The sequence below is a fragment of the Chiloscyllium plagiosum genome, chromosome 2 (assembly GCF_004010195.1).
Source record: "Chiloscyllium plagiosum isolate BGI_BamShark_2017 chromosome 2, ASM401019v2, whole genome shotgun sequence".
NCBI lineage: Eukaryota > Metazoa > Chordata > Chondrichthyes > Orectolobiformes > Hemiscylliidae > Chiloscyllium > Chiloscyllium plagiosum.
In genome coordinates this window covers 11,590,041-11,600,002 of record NC_057711.1, presented here as the reverse complement: position 1 = coordinate 11,600,002, position 9,962 = coordinate 11,590,041, and the positions used below count along the sequence as shown (strand labels likewise).

General features: G+C 46.4%; 1 protein-coding gene across 3 annotated transcripts in view; it reads left to right on the top strand.

Annotated features, from left to right (window-relative positions):
* rnf4 (ring finger protein 4) overlaps positions 1-9,962 on the top strand; it is a 66,124-nt gene that overhangs the window by 34,656 nt on the left and 21,506 nt on the right. For all 3 annotated transcript variants that reach the window (XM_043704059.1, XM_043704069.1, XM_043704051.1), the window contains one exon: positions 1,034-1,139. In XM_043704059.1, the coding sequence (XP_043559994.1) occupies positions 1,034-1,139 (106 nt within the window). The remainder of the gene's footprint in view (positions 1-1,033; positions 1,140-9,962) is intronic.

The window sequence follows — 9,962 nt, the reverse complement described above, 5'->3', positions numbered from 1 at the left end:
CCTCTTTTACCCCCATCTCTGACCCTACTAAAACATTTCACCCCTGGCACCTGCAACAGCCAATCCTGTCCCTGTTCTACCCATGTCTCCGTAATAGCCACAACATCGAAGTCCCAGGTACCAACCCACGCTGCAAGTTCACCTACCTTATTTCGTATACTTCTTGCATTGAAGTATACACACTTCAAGCCACTTTCCTGTTTACAGGCACCCTCCTTTGAGATTGATGCCATGTTCCTAACTTCTCTACACTCCAGGTCCTGCACCCTAAAGCTCCAGTCTAGGTTCCCATGCCCCTGCAGAGTTAGTTTAAAGTATTTTGTGTAGTGATGTCATTTCCTGTTTGTTTTCTGAGGGGTTGATAGATGGCATCTAGATCTGTGTGTTTGTTCCTAGAGACCTGGCCCTCCAACCACAACACCATAAACAAACACACAGATCTAGATGCCATCTATCAACCCCTCAGAAAACAAACAGGAAATGACATCACCATAAACCCCAGGAACCCCATCCAGGAGAAAGATATAAATAGAAAGCAGGAGACAACAGCTTCACTTCACTTGGAGGTTGCCACTAATGATGTTACCTAGCCAGGTAATGAAACCTCTGGATATCAAACCTACAGCTCAGCGAGCAAACCTACACCCTTGACTATGAAATCACTAATGTCGTACCATTATTCAAGCAAGAAGGAAGATTACTAAAGCTTTTGTTGTCCTGCTCCACTTTCCAGAACTTGCATAAGAAGGATTTCCTCCTTTTTGCTTGGAGTTGATTTATCACCCTCTGGTCTGACGCCACCTTTTTATGTCGACCAATTTTTTCTGTACTTGAGCAAGGTCCCTCTGTAACCATGCCCTTCCTGAACTGTAGCAATTCTATTTTCTATTTCTGTAAAGATACAGTCCACAATTCACTACCAGAAAAACTGCTTTTGGTGAATAATTGAGAGTAGCAGTTAAGCAATTAAACTTAAGCAATAGACCATACATTTGTCACAGTCAGCAAAATTTAGGTTGTTTTATATTTTCAGACACAAAGAAAACGTAGGATGGTACCACCTCAGCAATCCAGAAGGGCACGCCGTCAACGCAGATCAGTAGAACCAGCTGAACCAGAGGCTGAAATCGTAGAGACTGGTAAGGAGCAAGCTTTGTTTACAAAACCCCTTCTTTTGATAGGAACCAAACTAATGGAAAATCGTTACTGTCAGTATTTGGTAATAAAACATGACCACGGGTGATCAGTTTGCTTCTAGGCCATCTTAAGTTAGACATCTTCCTCGGTTTGTTCTTACCTGTGTGAAGCAGGATTTGAAAGTGCAGTATTGCTTTGACTAACAGGCATTACCTATACAACAGCTGTACATTTTCTGTCTCCATCCAGGCACTATTTCTTTTAAGTCAGATACAGATAGGGGGGAGGTGCTGGGGAGAAGATAACAAAGAGTACAATAGATGAAATGGAGGTGATAGGTTAGAGAGGAGGGTGGAGCGGATATGTGGGAAGGGAGATTGCCAGGTAGGATTGCCATGAGGATAGTGCTGAGCTGGAAGGTTGGAACTGAGGTAAGGTGGGGGAAGGGGAAATGAGGAAACTGTTGAAGTCCACATTGATGCCCTCTGGGTTGAAGTGTTCTGAGGTGGAAGATAAGGCGTTCTTCCTCCAGGCGTCGGGTGGTGAAGGAGTGGCAGTGGAGGATGCCCAGGACCTGCATGTCCTTGGCAGAGTGGGAGGGGGAGTTGAAATGTTGGACCACAGGGCGGTGGGGTTGATTGGTGCGGGTGTCCCCGAGATGTTCCCTAAAGCGTTCTGTGGAGGCATCCGTCTCCCCAATGCAGAGGAGACTGCATTGGGCGCAACGGATACGATAAATGACATAGGTGGATGTGAGGGTAAAACTTTGGATGTGAAGTGCTCCTTTGGGGCCTTGGATGGAGGTGAGGGAGGAGGTGTGGGTGCAGGTTTTGCAATTCCTGCGGTAACAGGGGGAGGGGCCAGGGCGGGGGGGTGGGTTGTTGGGAGGCCAGGTAGTCACGGAGGGAATGGTCCTACTTGCCAATCTCCCTTCCCACCTATCTGCTCCACCCTCCCCTCCTGACCTATCACATCCATTCCCACCCCCATTCACCTATTGTACTCTTTGCTACCTTCTCCCCAACTCTCCTCCCCCTTTCCCTCCTCCCCCCAACCCCACTTATCTTTCCACCCTGGAGGCCTCCTGCCTCAATTCCTGATGAAGGGCTTTTGCACAAAACGTCGATTTTCCTGCTCCTCGGATGCTGCTTGACCTGCTGTGCTTTTCCAGCACCCCTCTGATCTAAACTCTGGTTTTGAGCATCTGCAGTCCTCACTTTTACATTATTCACTAATATCCAAGGCAAACCCACCAACTCTGACCATTACCTCGACTATATTTCTTCATACCTTGCTTCCCGTAAGAACTCCATTACAAAATCCTACATTGTCCATATCTATTGCATCAGTTTGACCGATCCATCTCGGAGATGCCTCCAATATGTCTTTTTGTTTTCCTTGAACTTAATTTATTTCCCCAGTGGTTATCTACCTTCACCCTGTCCACTTCTGCCCAGAACAGTTGGGTTTCTCTTGTCCTTCTTGCCACCATCAGCCTCTGCATTGAAAGGGTCATCCTTCCCAATTTACATCACCTCCGCAGGATGGCACAATCTTGCACACCTTCCCCGACCCTCCTTTGCTAGCATTCTTTAGGAGCTGTTCTCTCCATGACACTCTTGTCCATTCCTCACTCCTAACACCTCTTCACCTTCCTGTGTAATTGCAGAATGTGTATAACACTTATTCTTTTACCATGTTCTTTCAACCTAATTTATTCACTCTTCACAATACAATATCCTCTACATTGATGAAACCAAACCCTGTCTGGTTGCTGTCTGTTTGCTTATAGAATACTTCTGCTCTGTCTGTAAGAATGACCCTGACCTTCTAGTTGATTACCATTGCAGCACACCATCTTGCTATTTTACTTGTATTTCTGCTTCAGGCTTGCTGCAAGGCTCTAGTGAAACCCAACTCAAGCTGGAGGAACAGTGACTCATTTTCCACTTCACAGCCTTTAGGCTCAACATTGAATTGAACAACATCAGACCATGAGTATTGTCCATCAATTTTGATTATATCCCCTTTCATAACTGCTCCTCACCAGTGTCTTGTTACAATGGGTTTGCTTACAGGACAGCAGGTGCCAATTGTCAGACCCCTCCTCCTACTACCCTCTTGATCATGACCTCTCCTCCCATCACCAAACCATCATTTCCCAAACCATCCACAACCTCATCACCTCTGGGGAGCTCCCATCCACATCCTCCAACCTCATTGTCCGTGAACCCTGCACTGCCTGATTCTACCTCCTTCCGAAGATTCACAAACCTCACTGCCCCAGTTGACTCATTGTCTCAGCCTGCGCCTGTCCCACTGACTTCATCTCTTCCACCCTCGACCTCTTAGTCCAGGAACTCCCCACCAACATTCGTGTCCCCACCCACACACTTCACCTCTTCCAAGATTTTTTTCTCCCCAGTCCGCAACATTTCATCTTCACCATGGACACACGGTCCCTGTACACATCAATCTGCCACGACGAAGGTCTCCAAGCCCTCCGTTTCTTCCCCTCAAGCCATCCCAAACAGTACCCTTCCACTGACACCCTCATCTGTCTGGCTGAACTAGTCCTCACCCTCAACAACTTCTTCTAATCCTCCCACTTCTTCCAAACCAAAGGGGTAGCCGTGGGCATCCTCATGGGCCCCAGCTATGCTTGCCTGTTTGTCAGGTATATGGAACAGTCCATTTTTCGCAATTCCACCAGCACCACCTGTTCCTCCACTGTATCAGTGACTGTATTGGTGCAGCCTCATACTCCCACAAGGAGGTTGAACAGTTCATCAACTTTACCAACCACTTCCACCTTAACCTCAAATTTATCTGGACCATCTCAGACACCCCCCTCCCCTTCCTGGACTCTCCATCATAGTCTCCGGAGACCGAATAACCACAGACATCTACTACACGCTCACAAACAGACCCCATCACTAAAGATATATTTCCCTCCCCACCCCTATCAGTGTTCTGGAAAGACCATTACCTCTGCGACTCCCTCATCAGGTCCATGCTCCCACACCAGCGCACACCCCACTTCTGGCACCTTTCCCTGCCACCGCAGGAAGCGCAAAACCTCTGCCCACAGCACTCCCCTCCCTTCTGTCCAAAGCCCCAAGGGATCCTTCCACATCTGTCAGAAATTTACCTGCACCTCTACCAATGTCATCTACTGCATCTGTTGCACCCAGTGTGGTCGTCTCTACATCAGGGAGACAGGACACCTTCTTGCGGATCATTTCAGCGAACATCTCTGGGATACCCGCACTCACCAACCCCATGGCTGAACACTTTAACTTCCCCTCCCATGCCGACAAAGACATGCAGGTCCTGGGCCGCCTCTGCCGCCAAACCGTAACCACCCAATCCTTGGAGGAAGAATGCCTCATGTTCCGCCTTGGGACCCTGCAACCACACGGGATAAATATGGATTTCAACAGCTTCCTCATTTCCCCTCCCTCACATTATCCCAGTCCCAAGCCTCCAAACCGGCACTGCCCTCTGGACCTGTCCATCACTCCCAACCCCCCGACCTATTGTCTTCTCCCTCTCCTTTTATCCACCTATCGCTTTCTCAGCTGCCTTCTCCCCGACCTCACCCCCCTCCCATTTATCTCTTAGCCCCAACCCATAAGCCTCATTCCTGATGAAAGGTTTACGCCCAAAACGTCGATTCTCCTGCTCCTCGGATGCTGCCTGACGTGCTGTGCTTTTCCAGCATCACAGTCTTGACTCTGATCTCCATCTGCAGTCATCACCTTTCTCCAAATGTGACTGCCAAACCTTCCTCCTGTATCAATCTAGGCCTATTTATGCACTGCATTAGACAAAGTCCTAGATGTAGACGCTGTTGAGCAGTTCCTTGCCGTTGGTCACCCATGCTCTAATACTACCACAATGCCAAACAGGGAGGCAAATCATGCCAATTCCAGATCTTGGAATCGATAATGTGCCAACACCTCAGGTTGATAGCTGTTTCTTCACTTCCCTGAAAGCTATAGCTTAGCTACGTGACCATTCCCAAGGCTGACTTTTTTTTTTAAGGAGTTAATGCAAAATTGCCAAGCTGGAAACCAGGTTATGAATGAACTTTCCAAAATAGTTTACCACCTGAAAGAAAGATCTGAGCTATGGTACAAACATGGGAGCTGGGGTATCTTTGATCGCCCTCACTTTATCTTCCAATGGGTGTAACTTGGTCTTGTCAACTCTAGCTCAGGTATGCAACGTGGGGAAAACCTGTTATTCCATCCTTAGGTATGCCCCTGCCTGGGAGAAATGTCTAAGGACTGTGTCCAAGTTCTCTGTGTTCTCCTATTCCTCCCTGTTATTGCACGGGATGACAATAAACCAAATACATCTCATATATTGTTACAAATCTTAAGGTTATTAAATATTTCTGAGAATCCATATCTAACCACTGCAGAAAGTGGTTTATTGTTGGTATAAAATCTCCGCAAAGGCGAACCAATCCGTTGGGCTTCCAAATTGAAGCAATCGGTGCTGCCATTTTGCAAGCTGGGCTGGTTTGAGGATTCCTTCTCCTTTTCAGCCTTCTGATTTCTGCCTCTACGTGTTTCCTGTGAGACAAGTAGTAGTGGGCAGGCCTTGTGGAATTGCTTCCTAGTGAACATGCAAGGTGACGTTTGATAGTCCCTAGACTTTCCTGAAAACCTCCACTCTGTCTCTGTCTCTGTCTCTGTCTCTCTCACACGTTTACCCAGCAAGCTTGGGCCCGGCCCTTCCACTACTATCACTGATAACTGAACCAGCTGCTTCTCGTTAGTGCGAGCCGTGGCCTTGCAGTCCAGAACTGGTTTTGCTAAAGGCTTGTTGTCATCACTGTAACTTCACCCTCCCTTCACAACAGATGACAATTTAACCATTCTAATTGGTTCTGATTTAGATGTTACTTAGCAATTTAACTGTTCCAGATGTCGGTGAACTTCCCAGGGTGTGCGCTCTTCATGTTAACCTATGAGCTGTCCTTAGTCTGTTTAGGTCTAATGGGACAGCTTTGCTGTCTTCATTCAGCATATTGGCAAGGACTATGTCAGGTAGAGCTGGACCCTGATCAAAATTGCACCCCTTTGGCTGGGGCTTGGCTTTGTTTTAGGGATTTTGCTGTGAGCTGACCTAGAGCTCCTTTGTTCAGGATTTGTCCTGAGTGAGACTATGCATATGCCACCACTCAAGTGGTGTTCCCCTCCAGCTCAGTCAGACTGGTGAGGGTGTCCTGACGCTGTCAGAACATCCGACAACTCATGCTCCACTTGCCACGTTTTCCAATGGAAAAAGCCAGTTGTGGTGCATGTTTAAAGTCCAGTTGAGCTTCAGCTGATAGGTGCTTTGCATGGTTACATCACTAATCCCACATACCAACCGGTCTCGAAGCATCTCGTTTAAAAACTAAACTGAATTCACACATAGTCACAAATATGTACAGCACAGAAACTGACCTTCAGTCCAACTCGTCCATGCCAGCCAAATATCCTAACCTAATCTAGTCCCACCTGCCAGCACCTGGCCCATATCTCTCTAAATCCTTCCTATTCATATAGCCATATCCATGCCCCTCATAATTTTATAGACCTCTATAAGGTCACCCTTCAGCCTCTAATGCTCCAGGGAAAACAGCCTCTGCCCAAACACCCTCAAAATATATTACGATATTAGGCTAGACTGTAACTTTATCTTGTTCTAAAGGAAAGTGTAAGATGTTGTGTTCCAGATGCAATTCGATTAGTCAAGCTACTTTACTTTAAGCAAACCACACTTGTATTTTACACTATAGCCAAACTACAGACAAAATACAAAGAAAAGAAAGTAATTTGCTTAATTGTCATGATCAAAATGCCTAAAATGATACACTTTAACTACTACTAATTAACAGTTCCAACATCCCCTGGCACACCCTTGGCAAAGGAAAATTCAGTAATTACAGAAGCAGGAAGAGAGCTCCAGTTTCTCGTGGTAACAGAGAGAGGAATAAGGCTTTCCACATCTAGCTTCAAGCGAAAACTAAAAATTCAGGTTCTGTGGTAACTCAATCCCACCCATTTAGGCTGCTTCTATTGTCCCAACATTTTAAAACATAACATCCCCATGGCTCCTCGAGGTATTTACTGTATTAGCTTTGAGCAGCTTGCTCAGTACCTCTGTCTCCACCTTTGTCCTTTAAAACCAAAGGACAAAAGACACCTCTTAAAGCCATAGTATTGTCACAATAGCACCTCAGAATTAGAAGAGGCTTAGGGTTGTTTTAACATTTGATGCCTCAAGGAAAGTTAGGCTCCTAATAACAAAAAATACTGCAGGTCCACAGGTTGTCAGGAGAGTTACTCGTTGCTTTTCATTTGCCCCAATGTCATTTGCCTGGGAAAAAAAAACATGTATTTGGGGGCCCTGTGTTCAGTGATTGAAGCCTCCTAAATAACGTGATGATGCCAGAAATGCTGACCCCAACTTGAAGATGAATATTGCAATGAGTTTTTTTAGTAACATACCTCACTCTTGTCACCACTGAAACAACTCCACAGAGGCTGGTATCACTAAGTCACCTTTACTTGCATGTGGAAAGCCCTTGACACCGGTCCAGCTCCCTGAGAGTCATCTCTGAGTGAATAGGATGTCTGACACTCATCCTTTTATGTCAGCCAGAGTTCCTTAATTGGCCTAGATTAACGTTCCCAAGTAGGGAACTCTTGTTGTATGGAACAATCATGCTGCCAGACATGCTGAGCTTTTCCAGCAATTTGTTTTGAGGTCCACCTGGTTGACCTCATTACAATCACTACTTTCCTATGTGCCAGGTATGATTTCAAACAAACAGTTTGCTCCTGGGTACCCGGTGATTCCAGTTTTGCGAGGGCTCCTTGATGCTGTCATACTCCTTACCTCTGGAATTCAGTTTATTTGTCCATGCTTGAACCAATGCTGAAATGACTTCAGGAGCTGAGTGACCCTGGTGAAACCCAAACTAGGCATCACTGAATGAATAGGTTTGTGCTGAGTTAGTGCTGTTTGATAACAATATTGATGACACCCCTCATCATTTTACTGATGATCGATAGTAGACTGACGGAGCGATAATTGTCCAAGTTGGATTTGTCCTGTTTATATACAGCACATACCTGGGCAATTTTCCACACTGGGTAGATGCCAGTGGTGTAAATGCATTGGAAGAGCTTGGCTGGAGGAGCATCAAGTCCTTGAGCACAAGTCTTTTACTATTTACCAGAATGTTGTCAAAGCCCATAGATTTTGCAGTATCCAGTGTCTCCAATCTTTTCTTGATATCACGTGGAGTGAATTGAATTGGCTGAAGACTGCTATCTGTGCTGGGGATCACTGAGGAGGCCAAGATGGATCATCCGCTTGGCACTTCTGGCAGAAGATTGCTGCCTTGGATGTGGATGAAAAGCTAATGCAGTGGTAAAGCACAGCAGGTCAGGCAGCATCCGAGGAGCAGGATTCTGCTGCTGTGCTTTTCCAGCACCATTCTATTTGACTCTGATCTCTAGCATCTGCAGTCTTCACTTTCTCCCCTCTTCCATTATTAAGAATGGGGGTATTTGTGGATTTGTCTCCTCCCGTGAGTTGATTAATTGTCCACCACCGATCTCAATTGGCTGTGGCAGGACTGCGGAGCTTAAACTTGATCCATTCTCTGTGGGACTCACTTAGCTCTGCAGACTTCTTGCTGCTTATGCGGTTTAGCCCACCTATCTGGTAGCTTCACCCAGGTTGGCACCTCCTTTTTAGGTATGCCTGCTGCTGCTCCTACCATGCCCTCCTGCACTCTGTTGAACCAAGGTTGATCACCTGGCTTGATGGTAATGGTTTAGTGGGGGATATTAGCCCACAGTGTCTCCTGGATGCCCAGTCTTGATTGTTAGATCTGTGCAAAGTCTGTCCTATTTAGCACAGTAATAGTGCCACACATGAAGGAAGGTATTCTCTGTGTGAAGGTATTCTCTCTGTGTGGTCAGAGTCATAGAGATGTACAGCATGTAAACAGACCCTTCAGTCCGACCTGTCCATGCTGACCAGATATCCCAACCCAATCTATCTTATGTCTAATGCACGAAGCATTAGACATAAGATGGATGAGCTTGAGGCTCTTTTGGAAATTGGCAGATACGATATTGTGGGGATAACTGAGACGTGGCTTCAAGTGGGCAGGGCCTGGGAAATGAATATTCAAGGATACACGTGTTATCGTAAGGACAAACTGATGGGCAGAGGGGGTGGGGTGGCCTTATTAGTAAGGGATGATATTCAGTCCTTTGCGCGGGGGGACCTAGAGTCAGGAGATGTAGTCAGTGTGGATAGAGCTTCGAAATACCAAGGGTAAAAAGACCCTCTTGGGAGTCATCCACAGGCCCCCAAACAGTAGTCTGGATGTCGGATGTAAGTTAAATCAGGAGCTGAAATTGGCCTGTCGCAAAGATGTTACTACAGTTGTTATGGGGGACTTCAACATGCAGGTAGACTGGGAGAATCAGGATGGTATTGGGCCACAAGAAAGAGACTTTGTAGAGTGCCTCAGAGATGGATTCTTAGAGCAGCTAGTGCTGGAGCCGACCAGGGAGAAGGCAATTCTGGATCTGGTATTGTGGAACGAACCATAATTGGTCAGAGACCTCGAAGTGAAGGAGCCATTGGGAAGTAGTGACCATAATACAATAAGCTTCAATCTGCAATCTAAGAGGGAGAGGGTACTGTCGGAAGTGACAGTACTTCTGTTGAATAAAAAGAAATATGGATCTATGAGGGAGGAGCTGGCCAAAGTTCAATGGTGCAATACCTCAGCAGGGATG